The sequence below is a fragment of the Solanum tuberosum genome, unplaced genomic scaffold, assembly GCF_000226075.1.
Source record: "Solanum tuberosum cultivar DM 1-3 516 R44 unplaced genomic scaffold, SolTub_3.0 scf00348, whole genome shotgun sequence".
NCBI lineage: Eukaryota > Viridiplantae > Streptophyta > Magnoliopsida > Solanales > Solanaceae > Solanum > Solanum tuberosum.
In genome coordinates, this window is record NW_006239285.1 from 43622 (window position 1) to 63360 (window position 19739).

General features: G+C 35.7%; 1 protein-coding gene across 2 annotated transcripts; it reads right to left on the reverse strand.

Annotated features, from left to right (window-relative positions):
• Positions 1–12691: 12691 nt before the first annotated feature.
• Positions 12692–18895, reverse strand: LOC102589729 (AP2-like ethylene-responsive transcription factor AIL5). Of its 2 annotated transcripts, XR_001475346.1 has the most exons (10): positions 18488–18895; positions 17976–18219; positions 17799–17881; positions 17364–17372; positions 16843–16931; positions 16646–16719; positions 16392–16442; positions 15853–15929; positions 13807–14718; positions 12692–13068 (listed from the first exon to the last, which is right to left on the reverse strand). XR_001475346.1 is itself a non-coding variant. In XM_006361514.2 (9 exons), exons 1-9 carry the CDS (start codon positions 18612–18614, stop codon positions 14090–14092), a joined length of 1383 nt encoding a protein of 460 aa, XP_006361576.1. In that variant the 5' UTR covers positions 18615–18895; the 3' UTR covers positions 13584–14089. The 2 variants fall into 2 exon arrangements, 1 of the variants encoding a protein (XP_006361576.1); XM_006361514.2 differs by lacking the exon at positions 12692–13068 and having other exon boundaries at positions 13584–14718.
• Positions 18896–19739: the final 844 nt, after the last annotated feature.

Sequence of the window (19739 nt, forward strand, 5' to 3'; positions counted from 1 at the left end):
GGAGTATTTATATTTCATCTTGTTTCGTAACCAAGCGAGTTGTTCGTCCGGGCGTCACTCCTGAACACAAATCACCTCAACTTAATGGGTCAATCAAGCTCTCTATATTCTCTGGTCTATCTAACATCTCCTCTCCCGATTCAAGTTTAGACAATATATTTATCTTGTGGTGATCAATCATAAAATAATAAAACAAGAACATAGAAGTAACTTATAATGACAACCAAGAATTAATTCAACAAGCTTTTAATAATCAACAAATCCATTCGTAGCTACAGCCCCAAAACTAAGGCGTTTAGCCACTCATGCTATTAGAAAACCACAAAATACAATTGTTCATGCATTTTCCAGAAAATAGAAGAGTTAAAAGATCAAAACTTATTACAAACATGAATACTTGCTCTTGCACACCCAATAAAAGTCAAACCCTAACAATGGAGCTGTAAGGGTCTATTTATAATAGTAGGAAAATTAGAGCCAAAGTCTATCACTATTAGGAATCCTTTTTTAACACTTTTAAGCTGGAAAAATCGTGATCCTGCTGGCGTGTCACGCCTAGCATCGCGCCCAAACTTCACCTCTGAGGTTTCCACCCTAGCGCGTCACGCCTCTCAGAGCGCCTGAGAAAGGTCCCAGAATGTTGGGCCTTGGCACGTCGCGCCTCTCAGAGAACCTGAGAGGCCTCTCTAAATGTTGGACCTTGGCGCCTCACGCCTAGCAGTGCGCCTGGCCCTGGGGCCTTCAACCTTAGCTTCTTTTCAACATATCTTTGCATCTGTTCTTTCCATTTGACTCCAATCTCCTTGAGAGTTCCTGAAACCTCTAATCACATGTTTTAGTGCATAATATCGCAAGTATAACAAAATCAAGCTAATAGACTCAAGATAATTCATTACTTCAATCAATTCATGGGCAAATATTGACAACTTAGGCATATAAATACGCCTAAGATCACCGCCCCACACTTAGACTTTTGTTTGTCCTCAAACAATCTTTAGACTATCAACTCTTTTTCACAACCCTTGGACTTATCAACCCATCTTAAAATCAACCAAACATTTTTAATCATGATCTTGTAGTTCACAATGGATGCAACATTTCACAACATTTACACCAAGTTCCAACCCATGCTCAAAGAATGACTCTGTTATATATTTTTTCGGGCTAATGCAAACTCATACAAACACACCAATTAGATAATCCTACACATGCCATGAATGCCCTCACTTGCTCTCGTTTAGTAAAGCCTTTCACTCAAGCAATCACAATATCACAAGGCCTATTTTTCAAACACTCAACTCACTCTCACAAAAGAAGTTCTTACTTTTCTCAACATACCATAAGCTTGCCAATAGTGTATTCTTACTTTCGCATTATATTTTTCAAGAAATCAAGAGGACTTTCATTTGGTTGTAATGTCGGTCTTAAGGTAAGGGAGGGAATATTTAGGAACCTATTTTAGTGACTACACCTCCCTAATGCATATGTCATTATTTTGCTAACAATCTCCTTCACAGTTTTTCTATCCTCCTAGTACACACTTCATGAATATTTACCCCTCTTTGTTGCTCCATCTTTGCCCTCTATATTATTTATTTATTTATATATTATTATTTTTTCTCTTTTTTTCATGCCTTTGCACTAGCCACCCTCACTTTAGATTTTAAGGTCCGAGTAAGGTACACATTATCCTTCATAGGACCAGGGCCAATGTTTCGAGCATAGTTAAAAAATAACACTCTCAATTGAGTTGAGGTGCACATTGTCACTAAGAACCAGGGCCAAAACAGAATTTTTAACTATCCTTTTCTTTTCCACACAATGTAGCATTTCACCCTTTATTATATCAACCAACAATTTTCAACCCTTCTTCTTAACATAGTGCATTAAGGATTTTATTAGGATCAAAAGACTTGGTATCAAACAAACGGGTTTCGGCTTATCATGTGGCTTATCAATAAACAAGGCTAAAGGCTCAATGGGGCTTCACTAGGGATAATTTCAATGGTAAGCATACAAGTAGAGTCAAGAATTGGTTAATTCAAAGAAACGCCTCCATCACATTCCCTAAGTCATACAAGCTACTAATTCAATCACACACAAGGCAAGTTCTAGATATCAAGTTTAAGCAAGAACCAATCAACTCTCACCACACATGGCATCATTACACATATACAGACATATCAACTAACATGCTCATACAACTTGCATTATGGTATCACTACACAATTAAGCCCATTTATTTTATTTTATTTTGAGTCAAACTAAGAACACATGCTTATTACAAGGTTAACATTCTATTTCACTTTTCCAATTGTGACTACCCATGACGTTTGGCTGATTTTTTCGGACATAGTTTCAAAAGGCCAAGGTTGGTTTCTCAATCCTACTCTTCTATGCGACTAATTTTCCCTTAAGACGGTCGTCATCCATCCATCATTGGGAACTATCACTCCTATGACGACTCTAAGACTTAATAAAGCAGTAACTAGTCCTAGTCGGTTCAAAGGGACAATCCTCAGTAAAAGTACCGAAAACAAACATTGAGGAACCCAAAATTAAAAATTAAAAATTAAAAATTTAACCAAAACTAACACTAGACTCGATAAAGCAGTAGACAACTATATACAGCAGAGACCTATTACCCCACCCCACACTTAAAAATAAGCATTGTCCTCAGTGCACAGTTTAAAGCAAAGTATAGAGTTAGGAATACTCCCTCAGGCCTCTAGGCCTCGTTGTCATCGCCATCGAACACCATCAAGGCATTCGGCTCCTTATCATCAGCATCATCTTCCTCATCATCCATAGCCTCATCAGCAGTAGCCTCATCATTATCCAGAGGCTCTAAGAATGCGGGACCAGTCTTGCATAAAGCTGTTGTACTCTTGGTCAAAGGGTAGCGATCCGCCAGGTTTTCCATCTCCTCATCTGTAACCAAGCGTCCTCTGATCCGCAGCTGCAGCTCTGCCATACCGAACATTCTTTCCATGACACTATCATCATGGGCTTGCCTCTCTTGGGCAGACAAGACAGGTCCATGGGAAGTGTCTAGTGCCTTTGTTCGAGTCACATCAACTAACTTACCCGTCAGTTTCGGGTGAAAAACAATATTCAGGTCCACAACCTTTTTCTCAATACCCCGGGCTCTCAGAAACCGGGTTATAAAACCCTCATAGCAAAACTGCCACCTCAAATTATTCTTAAATTTCATCATGTTATGTCTAAGAATCGCCCGTACATTAATGGGCATCCCCTTCATCAGCATATAAATCAACACCACCCTATCCCTTGTTACCTTTGTCAGATGTTTCGCGGGTAGTAGCACACTACACACTATCTTTAACCACACCCTAGCAACTTGATTGAAATTGGCAAAATGAAGGGTATTATGCCTCCCAGTATCCTTGCTATGCTCCCACCTAGCCATGGCTCTACCCCACATAAAGTATGTTAGATATCCCTAGAAGGAGGTTTATCCTTCAATGTATTAAAGTCATCAGAATCACAATTTGGGATCCCCAAAAATTCATTTAGTATCGTAGCATTGAACTTCACATCCTTACCTCTAATAGGAACAATTTTATACTTAGTTTCAGTGAGCCAATTTGCATAAAACTCACGAACTAAAGACAAATTACAATCTCCCGGATGATCAAAAATAAATCTCATCCCCAACTCAAGCACAGTCCGATAAATAATAGGAAATTGAGACTCCAACTTTACCTTATGGAGGTACTCATCGCCCATATACTTCGGTTCACGCTGACACTCAAACCATTCCCAACCATACTGCTCCACCGCCTTTTTCTCAAATTTCTGGACAGGTTTCCAATTTTCGGACCCGGACGCTTCTCCCTTCTTACTCCTCTTAGAACCCGCCACATTTTTTACTTTTGGTGCCATTACAACCTGGGAAGAAGAATAAAAATGGAGAAACAAAAGAAAGAAAAAAGATTAGAAAAGGGGGGTCGGTTATGGCAGTGGTGGGGGAACAAGAAAAGAGAAAAAAAATATTTTAAGTGAATGGGAGAAGAGAATAGGTAAAGGGAGATTAAGTAGGGGATTAATGGGGGAGAAGAAGAGATGGAGAAAGATTGAGAGTTGGGTATTAGTGGAGGAATGTGGAGAGGAAAAGATGAAGAAGATGAAAAGTTTGAGGAGTTGAGGGGAAGGGGCGGTGGGTTTTGGAGAGAATGAGGGAAATAATTTAGTTTAGGGATTTAAGGGTAGTGGGTCGAGCTTAAACCTAGTCGAAACGCGGTTTTTAAAAAAAAATAATAATAATGGCGCGGTGAGAGGGGCGACGCGTCGCTCAGCGCACCCCAACTTCCTCTCTGAATCGCGGAGCCTGGCGTGGCGCGCCGCTCAGCACGCCACAAAGTGCTCGCTGAATCTTATAGCCAGGACCGTGCCTAGATTCAGTGAATTTTTTTTTTTGTTTTCACTATTACAACCAAAGTTACAAATAATGAAAAATCCTATCTAGCTAAAACTAATAAGTAAAAGTCATTCCTAGATTCTAAGAATTGAAACTACGCTAAAACAAAAATTCAAAATTCAATAACGACTACCTGTCTATTACATATTGTTCATGGGTTGCCTCCCATGCAGCGCCTGATTTAACGTCGCGGCATGACTCAGCTTGGATCATTCATCATTTAGCTCAATAGCCTCCCGATCATGATCTGAATCTACACTAAAGTAGTGTTTCACCCTTTGCCTATTTACCAAGAACGTAGGGCCAGTCTCATCTTTAAGTTCAACAATCTCATGTTATGTCATTCTTACCACTTAGAAAGGACCAGTCCATTTAGATTTAAGTTTCCCGGGGAATAACCTCAATCTAGAGTTAAAGAGTAGTACCTTTTCTCCCGGAGTGAAAGTACGAGTAACTATGTGTTTGTCATGCCATCTTTTTATCTTTTCTTTGTAAAGTTTGGCATTCTCATGCGCTTGGAGCCTAAACTCCTCAAGTTCATGCAATTGATCTACTCTCTTTCTACCGGCCAGCTCGGGGTCCAAGTTCAACCTCTTAATTGCCCAATAAACTTGGTGTTCCAATTCCATCGGAAGATGACATGCTTTACCGAACACTATGTGATAGGGAGAAGTCCCTATGGTTGTCTTATAAGCAATCCTATATGCCCACAACACATCATCTAACTTCTCGGACCAATCTTTCCTTTGCGCATTCACGGTTTTCTGCAAAATTTATTTCACCTCTCTATTCGAAACCTCTACTTGGCCACTCGTTTGAGGATGGTAAGTTGTATCAACTTTATGACGAATACCATACTTAGAAAGAAGGTTTTTAACTAGATGGTTAATGAAATGCTTACCCCCATCACTTATGATTGCTCTTGGGGTGCCAAAGCGTGTGAAAATGTGCTTCTTGATGAACTTTATCACCACTTTTGAATCATTCGAAGGAAGAGCTACAGCCTCAACCAATTTACTCACATAATCTATAGCCACAAGAATGTATTGGTTTCCACTAGATGGCGGGAAGGACCCCATGAAATCAATACCCCACACATCAAAGATTTTCACCTCCAAAATGTTACTTAGTGGCATCTCATGTCTTCTTGAGATAGTACCCAACCTTTGGCATTTATCACAGCCGTTCACTAATGAGGGCCAAAAGAAACCAGATTGAAGTACCTTATGCGTCGTGCACTCTCCTCTGTGGTGACCACCATATGGGCTAGCATGACAACTTTCGAGCACTTTTGAACCTCATACTCCGGAATGCATCTTCTCACTACCCGGTCCACACCTTGTCTGAACAAGAATGACTCATCCCAGATATAGAACTTAGCATCATGATTGAGCTTTTTCTTTTGTTGGGTGGTTGCACCCGGAGGATATTCTCTACTTACTATCAAATTCACAATGTCTGCATACCATGGCACTTGAGAGATATCTAATGCCATCGATTGTTCATTCGAAAATTCTTCCCAGATTTGCTCACCTTCATTCACATGGGAAAACTCCTCCAACCTAGACAAGTGATCCGATATCTGATTTTCAGTACCTTTCATATCTTTAATCTCAAGGTAAAATTTTTGGAGAAGCAATATCCATCGAATCAGCCTTGGTTTAGCATCCTTCTTGTTGAATATGTACTTAATAGATGCATGGTCAGTAAAAACAATCACTTTAGTACCTACCAAATACGATTTGAATTTGTCAAATGCGAACAATAGAGCCAGCATCTCCTTCTCAGTCACTGTGTAATTAGCTTGTGTAGAGTCAAGGGTCTTGCTTGAATAATAGATCGAGTGAAACACTTTATTCTTTATTTATCCCAACACTGCACCCACTGCTACGTCACTTGTATCACACATGAGTTCAAATGGTAGTCCCCAATCAGGAGCAATTAAGATGGGAGCCTCAATTAAGTTCCTCTTCAACATCTCAAAAGCCTTCAAACACATCTCATCAAAGTAAAACTTCACCTCCTTCTCCAAAAGACTGCACATAGGTCTTGCAATCTTGGAAAAATCCTTGATGAATCGCCGGTAAAAAACCTGCATGACCAAGAAAACTACGCACCCCTTTTACAGAAATGAGAGGGGGCAATTTCTCAATAACTCCTACATTGGCCTTATCAACCTCTAAACTAGACTTCGAGACCTTATGGCCCAACACTATCCCTTCTCTAACAAAAAAATGACATTTTTCCCAATTGAGAACTAAGTTAGTGTCCTCACATCTAGCAGGTATTTTATCAAGATTTCGGAGACATACCTCAAAAGACTTCCCAAAGACGAAGAAATCATCTATGAACACCTCTACAAAGTCTTCCCAAAGACGAATGGCATGTGTTTGAAAGCATATGTACCATAAAGACAAGTGAACGTGGTCTTTTCCTGATCCTCGGGTGCAATCAAGATCTAGTTGTAACCAGAATACCCATCTAAGAAACAATAGTACTCCTGCCTTGCTAGTCGGTCAAGCATTTGATCAATGAAGGGAATGGGGTAGTGATCTTTTCGGGTAGCATCATTTAGTTTTCGGTAATCCATACAAATTCTCCAGCCGATCACTATTCTAGTAGGAATCAACTCATTCTTTTCGTTCCTTACCACAGTCATACCTCCCTTGTTGGGAACACATTACATTGGACTTACCCATTTTCTATCAGAGATCGGGTAAACAATTCCAGCATCTACCCACTTTATTACTTCCTTTCTCACCACTTCTTTCATCATCAAATGATTTAGTTGACGTTGATGTTGTGCACTTGGTTTGTGATCCTCTTCCATGTAGATTCTGTGCATACATAACGCCGGACTAATCCCATGAATATCTGTCATCTGCCAGTCAATCGCCTTCTTTCTCCTCTTTAGGATCCTCAATGCCGCATCAACCTATATTTCAGACAACTCTACAGAAAGTATAATAGGCAAGGTTTCATTAGTACCCAAAAATGCATACCTTAGGTGAGCAGGCAAATTTTTTAAGTCCAGCTTGGGTGCTTCTTCAATTGAAGGCTTTGGTGAAGGTCCTAACTCACGATCTAATGACTCGACTCTCCGTTTGTGAGTCTCCACAAGTGCCAGATTTAGACATGCTTCTATCTCTTGGGCCTCAGTATCTCCATCTACCTCATGACATGTTAACACTCTCTCTAAGGGATCTTCACGCACAACTACTTGTGATTCTACTATTTGATCAACCACAGTAATAGCAGCAACTCTTCATAGATAGAAGGCAATTTTAAAGCGCAATAAACATCGAATACCTCAACCTTATCATGCGCCCTCATAGTTATTTGACCAGCTGCTACATCAATCAATGCCCTACCCGTGGCCAAGAACGGACGTCCCAAAATGAATGGAACTTCAGAATCAAGTTCAAAATCTAAGACCACAAAATCTACAGGAAAAATCAATGAACCTACTTGAACTAATACATCTTATACCACCCCCTCAGGCCTAGCAATGGATCTATCAGTGAGTTGGAGAATAACAGTGGTTCTTTTTGGACTACCCAACCCAAGGATACAATGATAAGGGCATCAGATTTATACTCTCCCCTAAATCACACAATCCGTGGGCGTGAACACTTTGCCCAATTGTAATTTGCACAGTAAAACTACCCAGATCTTTTAACTTTTTGGGCAGTCTATTTTGGATCCTAGAGTTGCATTCCTCAATAAGTGATACAGTTTCATACTCCGTGAGCCTCCTCTTGCTAGTCACAATGTCCTTCACGTATTTAGCATACTTTGGGATACCCTGCAAAATGTCAATCAAAGGCAGATTAATGTGAACCTGTTTAAGGAGAGGGAGAAACTTACCGAAACATTCATCTTCATTCTGCTTTTTGAGCCTTTGTGGATGTAACACCCCGTATCCGAAAATAGAGATTTCTGATTTCTGGTGTTACAAGTGGCATTCACGGACACCATCCACGGACCGTAGATGGGCCTCAGTCTCACTCTTCTTTGGAGCTATTTCCTCTAATTGTAACCCACTTCTAGTACTTACCGCATGCAATTTCTTTGGGTTGGGTTCAGTATCACCGGGTAGCCCACCTTGGGGATGCAAGTTCAGAGAATTGGTTACTTATACAACTTGTTTCTCTAAACTCAGCTGGGACAGGTGGATGTTTCTGATGTTCTCATCCTGCTTATCTATTCTAGCATTTATTTTGGTCCCTATTTCAATCATGAGCTTTTGGGAACTCTTCATTGGTCATCCCCCTGTTTGGTGCACTAGGATTTGCGCCTGGGTTAGGATTTTGGTATTGTTGCCCAGCCCCTTGAGAATGGTATTGGTTAGCTCCTTGCGCCTGATTTTGGTTTTGGTTCCCACCCCATGAGAAGTTAGGATGGTTCCTCCAACTAGGGTTGTAAGTGGCATTTATGGTAGTAGCTTGATCTACACCTAAGATCCTCGCAGCCTTTTGGGTTGTGGTTCTAGGAATTTCCCCCTTATACACTTGGTTTCCTTCGGAGAGTTTATCGAGTAAGTCGAACAACTCTTCACATGTTTTAGCTAGGGCATGTCCACCTGATGCACTATTAAGAAGTGAATGAGCATTATAATCTAGACCCTCAAAGAAACTGTGAGCAAGTACCTCATTAGTTTGCATGTGGTGTGGCAAGCATTCAACATTTGGCGATCCCATGCTTGATACATGTCCTTTCCCTGGTTTTGAGTAAAGCTTATCTCACTCCTCAGCTTAGCAGTTTTCTTAGATGGGAAGAATCGACCCAAGAACTTCTTTGCTAGATATCCCAAGTAGTGATGGAGTTTGGTGACTCAGAATCTAACCAACGCCTTGCGGCTCCTAACAATGAGTATGGAAATAACGTCAGCCTCACATAATCCGATGAGACTCCAGTTGGGATGTATGTATCAGTAATATCTATAAAGTTCCTAAGGTGAATTTGAGGATCCTCGTGGGGAAGACCGTGAATTGCCCATTATAATGGAGGAGTTGTACCATGCCCTGCTTTAGTTCAAATCTACCCCCCGGTGGAGGTTTCCTAATACTAGATACCAAGTTGGCTGTGAGTGGGACTGCCACATCATGGACTGGTCTTGCGGGTACGACAGGGGGTACTCCTTGGTTATTCGAGTTCTCTTAGTTGTTCACATTTTCCGGGTTATTCACGTTGTCTTGATTATTATCATCATTGTTTCCCCGAACACCTAACCCCAATTCTCCTGGACATCCTTGATTCATTTTTCTGTGCTGGCCTAAAACTCTTTCGGGTTCGTTGTAAGGTTCGACAAGTTCTCCCTTTCGAGCCAGACTTGAAAATCAAGTGCCTGTAATAAACAAGCTAAGATCAAGTAATTAATACCTGAATATTCTAATTGTAGCCTTAAGAAGATCGAATATAAATCAATTTCTAAGTCCCCGAGCAGCGCCAAAAACTTGTTGCTCCCCAATATACACGCAAGTGTACGTGGTCGCTCAAGTAATGTAGATTCTTAAAGAAATGAGTTATCGTTCCCAAGGGACTTATGATTAACTTATATCCAACACTTAAATCCATAAATAAAATAGAAGTAACTGTTTCAGAGATGGTGATGATTGTTAACTACTACTAATTATGAACTAAATAAACATAATTAAATGTGAACGACTTTAAGATGATGTTTCAAGCAAATAAAAGACAATTCCAGGGTTGCAGCATGCAATGAATCTCATGTATCATTTTATTAGCTTAAAACTAATTTTAGTTGTCAAGTTACTGATTTACAGGATTAATTGTATGAGTCGGGTTCATACATCTAGTCGCCTACCCCAGTTAGCTATCTAACTACATCGTTGAGCGGGGATAAATAGACTAACTGGCGAGCATTTATATTTCATCCTGTTTCATAAGCAAGCGAGATGTTCGTCCGGGCGTCACTCCTGAACACAAATCACCTTAACTTAATGGGTCGATCAAGCTCTCTATATTCTCTGGTCTATCTAACCTCTCCTCTCCCGATTCAAGTTTAGACAATATATTTATCTTGTGGTGATCAATCATAAAATACTAAAACAAGAACATAGAAGTAACTTATAATGACAACCAAGAATTAATTCAACAAGCTTTTAATAATCAACAATCCAGTCGTAGCTTCAGCCCCAGAACTAAGGCGTTTAGCCACTCATGCTATTAGAAAACCACAAAATACAATTGTTCATGCATTTTCCAGAAAATAGAAGAGTTAAAAGATCAAAACTTATTACAAACATGAATACTTTCTCTTGCACACCCAATAAAAGTCGAACCCCCATAATAGAGACCTAAGGGTCTATTTATAATAGTAGGAAAATTCGAGCCAAAGTCTATCACTATTAGGAATCCTTTTTTAACACTTTTAAGCTGGAAAAATCGTGATCCTGCTGGCGTGTCGCGCCTAGCATCGCGCCCAAACTTCACCTCTGAGGTTTCCACCCTAGCACGTCGCGCCTCTCAGAGCGCCTGAGAAAGGCCCCAGAATGTTGGGCCTTGGTGCATCGCGCCTCTCAGAATGCCTGAGAGGCCTCTCTGAATGTTGGACCTTGGCGCCTCGCGCCTAGCAGTGCGCCTGGCCCTGGGGCCTTCAGCCTTTGCTTCTTTTCGGCATATCCTTGCATCTTTTCTTTCAATTTGACTCCAATCTCCTCGAGAGTTCCTGAAATCTCTAATCACATGTTTTAGTGCATAATATCGCAAGTATAACGAAATCTAGCTAATAGACTCAAGATCATTCGTTACTTCAATCAATTCATGGGCAAATATTGACAACTTAGGCATATAAATACGGCTAAGATCATACATCCTTCTTTACTTTTGCCTCTCTGAACTTTGATTTGCCATTGTTATGGGGTTATGCAAGCTCTTAGATTTGTTTTCGGGCCATTTAGAATTATCATAATCAAAGATTCAATTAGTGTTAGGTGTACCAATACTAGACAAAGGAGTATCCATATGTATCAGTAAAATCGATGAAAAATTATTTTTAGAAAAAACGAAGAATAATAAAGTGAAGAAGATGAAACTACATATTGATAAATTTGAAATTGATTGACTAGAGAGAGAAACATTTTGAAATTCAAATTAAGATGAAGGAGATAACTGATTTGATAATGGGAGTGAAAATAGGGAAAGATTGAAGGAGTTAAATTAGGAGGGGGAAACGTGGGTTTGGAATGGAGAGGAATAATGTATCCGGGCAGTTGGGGTTTGGATAAAAAATAGAAATTTTTGTAATATTTTTAAATGGTAGGAAAAAATGGAGAATAGGATAAATAATGGCGTGTAAATAGGTAATTTTTCATTTTTTTAAAAATGTATTAAAACGTCTCTTACTCACATACAAACACATGATTAATATATTTTAAAATTTGAAGTAGTTAGATTAGAAAATAAATTATTTGAAAGATAATTATTTTTAATATTTTAAAATCAAATATTAAAGAATCTAAAGATCTATTATTTCTTCATTGCTGACATGTGTTTTTTTTTTTAATTTGATTCTTTAAATATTGAAATTTCAAGAATAATTGTGACACTGACACATATGTTGTTTTTTTCTCTCCTATTATATATAGATAGATGTTAAAAGTGACAAGTAAAACTGAAAATCTATTTTAAAAATAAGTGATAGATACATGTTAAAAGTGACATGTAAAACTGAAAATCTATTTTAAAAATAAGTAATAAGTAAAAGTAAACGGAGGGAGTATGTAATAAGGGCGGGCTAAAACAAAGTTAACCCCTCATTTTTCTTCACCACAGAAACATTCAGACCTAGCTGTGCCAAAGTTTTACAACTTAGCATAGATACATTTTTGTGTTGTTACTTTATTTTCTGCTTAATTAATTCAATGAATTGGCTTATGTTGGAATATATGCGTTCACTTAGCTCTGATAGGACCAGGTCCTCAGCACAATTTATAATGACAAAAGCAAATAAATACATAATGTAAATAAATGTTGAACGTAAAGATTGTACACACAACTTTACATGGAAACCTCCTTGCTCAAGGAAGTAAAACCACGACCTGTCTCACAGGGATTTTCAAACTGCTTTCACTAATCTTCACAAGCAAAAGTAAAACGCAGTGTACAACATGAGATTAACTTGCTAATCTCCACACAAAGTAATATCACCTATTACTTAACCAAGCCTAAGCAGATACAACACTGCCCACTATACTAATCCTGACTGATTAATATAGACTTTGATGTAAGACACTAAATTACTCACAACTAAGTTCTTACAATGATTCACACAAGCTTGAAATGTTTCTATCACAAACGACATGATTCTGACAATATAAGCACGATTACAAGCACCCAAAGTAACAGCTGGTACAAAAGCAATAAACACTCTATCAGGTCTCTGCTGTTTTGAAGCTTGAAAGTCTCTCTTTGAATGAATGAATAATTTGTTGTTTGTATGTTGAATATATCAACTATGAAGAGCTATTGTCCAACGTACAAGCAACCTCGTTCGTTGTGATTGGTTCAGGACACTGGCGTCTCACCAACCTTCTGACGCATACAGCTTTACAATTGTATAGCATATGACCCTAGACGAGCATACTCTGCAGAGGACCGGGTCCCTGCACTTGTGAGGAGATCATCAAAACATCTGAAAGCATTACTTATCAGGCTACATAGATGTTTCTACGATTCCAAATTTTTAAATCATGACACAATTCAACTCAAAATCATTTATATTGAACCATATTTAAACTTGCTACTTAAATTTTGATTTTTTTGTCATCAATTTAATTAAAGCCATAAAAAAGTTGACTCGTTGGGGTTAAAAAACCATTGGCTATGAAGAGGGCAGGAATTAAAAAACCTGTTGTATGATCTAGTACTCATCATTCCAATGAAAAGGATAGGCTAAATCCATCTACAATACATCCCGTGAAACTTAGTGGTAAATTTTATTTAGATAATCGAATTATAGCTTGTTCTAGATTCTCAAAATCGCAAAACAAAGTACTTCTATTATCTTATTTTAGAAATGGTTTTGTACATGTTTACGGACACTCATTATGTTCTATCACATTCAAGTATTCAATTGGACATGTCACAATTTAAGTATCAAAATGAAGCACTATTGATGTATTTTACCAAAAAGATTCATAGAAAAAGAGAGTATATCATACATGTGCTGAATTTTATTGAAATGAAAACAGTACACGATGAGAATGTACAAAAGGGATTTTTCTAGTCATAAAACAACTAGATAAATCATGTCAGTCAAACAAACAAAAGAACATAATTATAAGGTAATGAACTAATTAAGAGAAACTAATGATTAAAAATAAAAAGATTCAAGTTAGTACCCTTGCTTTATTTGCTGTGAAATGATTGTACGTCCCATTCTTTGCCCATGCAAAAAGCAATTTTCACTTTTTTGACCAATCCACTTAGCTTCTCCTCTGGTAGGTGACAAACTAAAACCCCATTCAAACACACAAAAAAAGGTAAAAATCAAAACTTGTCCCTTCATTTCCCTACCCTTGCCATCTTAGTTGCTCAGACTCTTCCTTCTTCAAAAATACATTATTTTTGACGAATTCAACACCTGTTAAATTGTTTGAAAAATCCGAGCAATATAGCTTACCATTATTCCATGCCAAATATTGGGGTATGAAATGGTGCTAGGTTATTGTTTGCACTACTTTGGAATGAATGAAGAGAAGGTGTCATCCAATTACCAAAACTAGAGCTATCAATAGTAGTAGTTGTAGTGGCAATATTGCTATTTAAAGCCATACTTATTTCACTACTAGAACCGCCACTTTGTTGCTGTTGATCATGATTATAGTACCCTTGTTCATTGAACATGACATTACTATTGTTGACTTCATTGCTGAAGAATGTAGTACCTTGTGCATTCATAGTTGTACCCTGAAATAACGAACCATTTTTGTTTTGATCGTTATTGTATCCAAGGCTTGACCAGAAATCGGATGCATCTTGCTTTATAGGCAATCCGAAACCTAAGTTGACCATACTCGGATTCTGTGATGGGAAATTAGGAGCAGAGGAAATATCGTTGGGTCGATTTTCGACATTTTTAGTACTTTCATCCGATGAGCTTTTGGATTTGTTACTCATTCCTCCAACAGGGAGATTGCTACTAGCAATACTTTTAACATCGTAACGACTAATGTCGAAATTTGTTACTGCATTTAGTCCTCTGAATTTGATTGCAGCGATATCATAAGCCTCTGCTGCTTCCTCTTGGGTGCCTGTATTTAATTAATTATCGCAATTTTATAATAAGGCTATCGATAAAACATTATCGCAAAATAATAATAATAACAAAATCAGTATGATCATGATGAAAGTAAATACTGACACCCCACCACGTTGAAGAGAAAATTTTAAAAAGATAATTCCACGTGCTTACCCATTTTGGTTCTGCATCATATTTTCATTAATTGTCCCATGATTCAAATGAGCACGTAATTCTTTGTGGTATGTTACATTATTGCTTCAAATTAATTTTTAATTTACCATTTATATTTACTAAATTTATTATTTTTTATCAAATATATTTACCAGATCAATAAATGACTCAAGTAACAATGTTGGTTCGTCTTTTCAGTCATATGAACGAAAAACACAAGTTACGTAAGAAGATTGTTCGTACTACATATTAAAGACTAGTACACCATAACTTATATTTAATATTTTTTTTATTGAATTAGAGCTAATTGATCAATCAATAAATATTGTATATATTTTTAAGAACATTTTTATAACGGTGTATTATGTAATTTTATAAACTTGTAATTATTTGATAAAAATATATAAAGAATTAAGACAATTTTAATATTTTACAAACTTATGGAATTTTTACACATATAACAAAAAAAGTTCAAATTACATGTCCAAACAAAACATTAACTAATTTACAACATGATTTTACATCGCAGGGCTAAACAGACCCTAAATATATTATTTTTAAAAATTTTAAAGATTCTTCTATGATGTGAAGATAGGAAAGGGATTCAAAGTAAAAGCATATTTATTTTATTATTTATGAAAAATACCATCAACAAAAACCATGGGCAACAAGAATATAAAAACAAAAAAAATTTGATAAAAACAAAAAAAAATTGATGTTGTGCCGCCTTTTATAAGACCAAATAAAAAGAGCCACGTATCTCATTTATTGTCAAACCTTTAACCTAATTCAGAGAGATATTTTAGGGAATCCACCGCAAATGTTAACAAATAGCAGCAATGCAGTGAGTGTTGTTGAATAATTTTAGTTCCGACATTTTTCCATGTTCAATTCATTTAATTTAATTTGGTGGGGAAAAAAACAAAAATGGATATATAATATTAATAATGAATTAAAGAAGAAAAAAACTCACTAAAAGTTCCAAGATATAGATCTTTGTTTCCAGCCACTCTACCGATTCTTGCTTGCCATCTACCATGTTGGTGGTGTCTAAAATTTAAAAAAAAATGTTATATTAGTTCCATAAGGTACAGAATCGTCTTTGTTAGACTTTAGGAAAGATTTTACTATCAATGTAAAAAATTTCTACGTAAATTCAAATTTAGTTAGACTTCTACTCTCTCTGTCCAACAATAGTTGTCCATTATTGACTTGACATACCCCTTAAGAAATTATATAAATAATAGGTATGATATTACTATATTATGCTTTGACTTTATTAAATGTAATGCTTTGAAAAATATGTTAGATGATAAATAATAGAGTATTTAACAGCAAGAGTAAAATGAACACAAAAGGTAAATTATCTCTTAATTTTTAAAATTAGACAAGTATTGTTGGACAACTATTTCTAGTATGGACAACTATTGTTGAACCAAGGAAGTAGAAACCAAAAATAAAATAAAAATACCAAAATAAGTAATTGTATATTATAAAAATAATATTCCTGACCGTGTGACACCTCTATAGATAGAAGCTCCTCTTGAAAATCCACTACTTTTCCTATAATAACAAATAGTATATCATAAGATTACGCATTATTTGGTCCAATATATATAATGAGACGATAAAAGCATTTATTTAGATGAAAATATAACAACACCACAAAACTAAGAATTAGCGATGGCAAATTCTATGAAGATTTATTGCTAAATCTTATTTAGCAGACATATTATTAAAAAAGTAACATAATTAAGAGTTTTAACCTTCTAAGAGATGCAACAAATTCCTGTCTTGTCATGTTCTTCATTTCTTCAAGCTCCCTCTCATAGTTTGATACCTTTTAAACACACACCACTAGAATTTTATATCTCAATGTATAGATAAAATAAAAGAAAAAATTAATAATTAGAAATAATTCCCTCTTTTTTTTGTTCAATTTGTGTTTTAAATTAATTAGTACCGGAAAGTTAGTGGTAGTGGTCGGACCCCAATACTTGAGGGCAGCAAGATCATAAGCTCTAGCTGCTTTCTCTTCTTTATCATAACCACCTAATCATAAAAAGATGAGAACATACAAATCTTAATTTTATACTTTCGCGTGTACCAATTTATGTAACACATTTCATTTTTCGAGAATCAGAAAGTTTTAAGTTTGATCGAAAATTTACGTATGAAATTTTCAATTTTTTTGAATGAAATTTATATATTTGTAAACTATATAAAAAATAGTATAAGTGACAATAATTGACAATTCAAAATATTTAAAAAATATATGAAAAATTTACGATAAAAAATAAATTTGTTTTAATCTCGAAATCTGAAATGTGATAAATTGAACCGAAGGGGTAAAAAGTTTTAGAAAATAAGAATCCAAAGAGAATCTAAAGGTCTGAACACGTACATATTCATTGCAAAAAGAATCTTGTACCAAGAGTATATAGTAATTGTAAAAAAAAAAGATTTTGGATAATCAATACTCACCTAAGTAAACTGAAATTCCGCAATGATGATTTAATTCGTCCAGGGCCACAATCATTTGATGGTACATTCACATAGAAACAAAACAAAATTAGCCCATATTCCTCATTATTATGCATTTCATATTTTATAGTATATCACATTTGTTATTAACATCCTATTCAAATTCTACACATTCAAGCTTACAACAATTCCTGGGAAAAATTATGTAAATCGAACTACGTACAGATCTCATAAAATAACGTAAATCAACAAAAACTAACTAGTTTTAATTACTTAGGCCCTTAAAGTTTATACGTGATAGACTCCTGGAATCATGACATATATTGCTTCCATATTGAAACCAAATAAAAATCGTAACGAGGATAACTGAAAACACTATTGATTTACTTAAAAAAAGTTTTAATTTGCAAGGAGAGAAACCCTAAAACTAGATACCTTGTCTCCCTTTTCTACTTTGTCCTTGTCTTCTACAACTATTATCCCACAAATGAGCTTCATATCTTCCTGTCCATCTATGTCTAAAACACACACAAAAACAACAAAGGTATAGATAAAAATAATAACATATGTTAATTCAAAAAGATAAAAATAAAAACGAATGATAATGTTCACCTAGTAACACCTCTGTAAATAGAAGTGCGTTGTCCAAATGATTCGTGTGGCTTCTTAGGTTGAGTGACAATTAGAGGCAACTTGTCTTTGTGATCATCAGTAAAGGTAGGTAGAAAAGTAGCTGCTATCCTCTTCAACTCTGACCCATATTCACAACTAGTAGTTGTATTACTCTCACAATAAGAAGATCCCAACAAATTCTCAAGCTTTGGTGCACCATTTTCATTTTGCCTCACATCCCAACCTATAAAATATGTATATCATCATTAATTAATTTTTTTATATGGAAAACACCAATATACATACATGCAGAGGCGGAGGCGGAACTAAGTGGTGGTTCGTAGGTTCAGACGAACTCAATAAGCTTTTCAATAGATTCTATATTTGTACTAAAAAATTAAATAAATAAATAAATAAATATATATATATCTTAATTTGTGAACCACAAACTCATAATCCTGGCTCCGCGCCTGTGTATACATGTAAAGAGAAAAGGAAGAAGAGAATATTACTATTAGGGTTGGAGTTGAAAGCTTGGAAGATGGAGAGTTGTGAAGAATTAGTAGTAGAAGGTGGCAAGTTGTTGATATTGGAAAGTGAGAAGCCAAGCCACTTCTCACAAGAAGAATTCATATCCATTATCGTTGGTGAACGTGAAATGCTTCTTCTTCTTTTTTTTCTTTGGGAAACGTACAAGTGCTAAAAATTTGGTGCTTCAAGATTTTTAGAGGGGAAATTAGAGGCTTAAATGTAAAATGTGAAAGAGTAAGACATTAATATAGAGATATATATGAGAGAGAGAGATAAGTATGCACGAGAATCGAGGCGTCTCGCTTGTGTTGTGGGGATAAAAATGGTTGAAACATATTACTAATAATTTCTCTTCATACTTATTTAATTTGATATTTGATGATGATCAGTATTACGTTTAGAGATTATATATTGATTCACGTTTGAAAGATAAACTAAAACTATGAACAAGATTTACTACTACTAATTAATTAGAAGATTAATTGTAGATAACATTATTATTTTATTATCTAATACTTCCTACGTCCGTTCATCTTTACTTATTTATTAAATTAAAAATAAATATTCAATCATACTTGTACAGTTTAAAAAATTAAGAGATTATTTTACTCTTTATATCTATTTTATCCTTGCTACCTAATATATTTAATAAAACATTAAATTTAATATATTTAAAACATGAAGTTGAAACCCTAATTCATCCTCATGTCAACAATTACTTGAACTTCATTTCACTTAATATCTATCACGAAGATAACTAATGACATTACAAAGTACTTCTGATCACTAAATAAAGTTGAATCTTCCAAAATAAAGTACTTTAAAAAATAATGATCTACTTTTCCTTTTCATCTGTTTAAAAAATGACTCCTCTAAATTTCATTTTTGACAATATCTTAATTTCAATTTTTCACTTAGCAAACTTTAGTTTAGAATCATTAAAACTTTTTAAAAAAATATTTTTTCAAATTCCATAACAAATCAAAATAAATCCTAAAAAAAATAAAAATTGATGGGTCTACACTTTACAGTGCATGAATGTGTAAAGAAATAATGGAGATGAAAGCAAGTGGAAGGATATTATGAAATGACTAGCGGCCTTTCTTGTCTGTATCTTCAACAAAGAAAGAGAAACTTTATAAAAGGAAAAAAAAAGAGTTATGTGACAAAAAAGAATTAAAAAAAAAAAGATAAAGGGAAAAGGAGTTAGTAATAATTAATGGGATAAAAGAG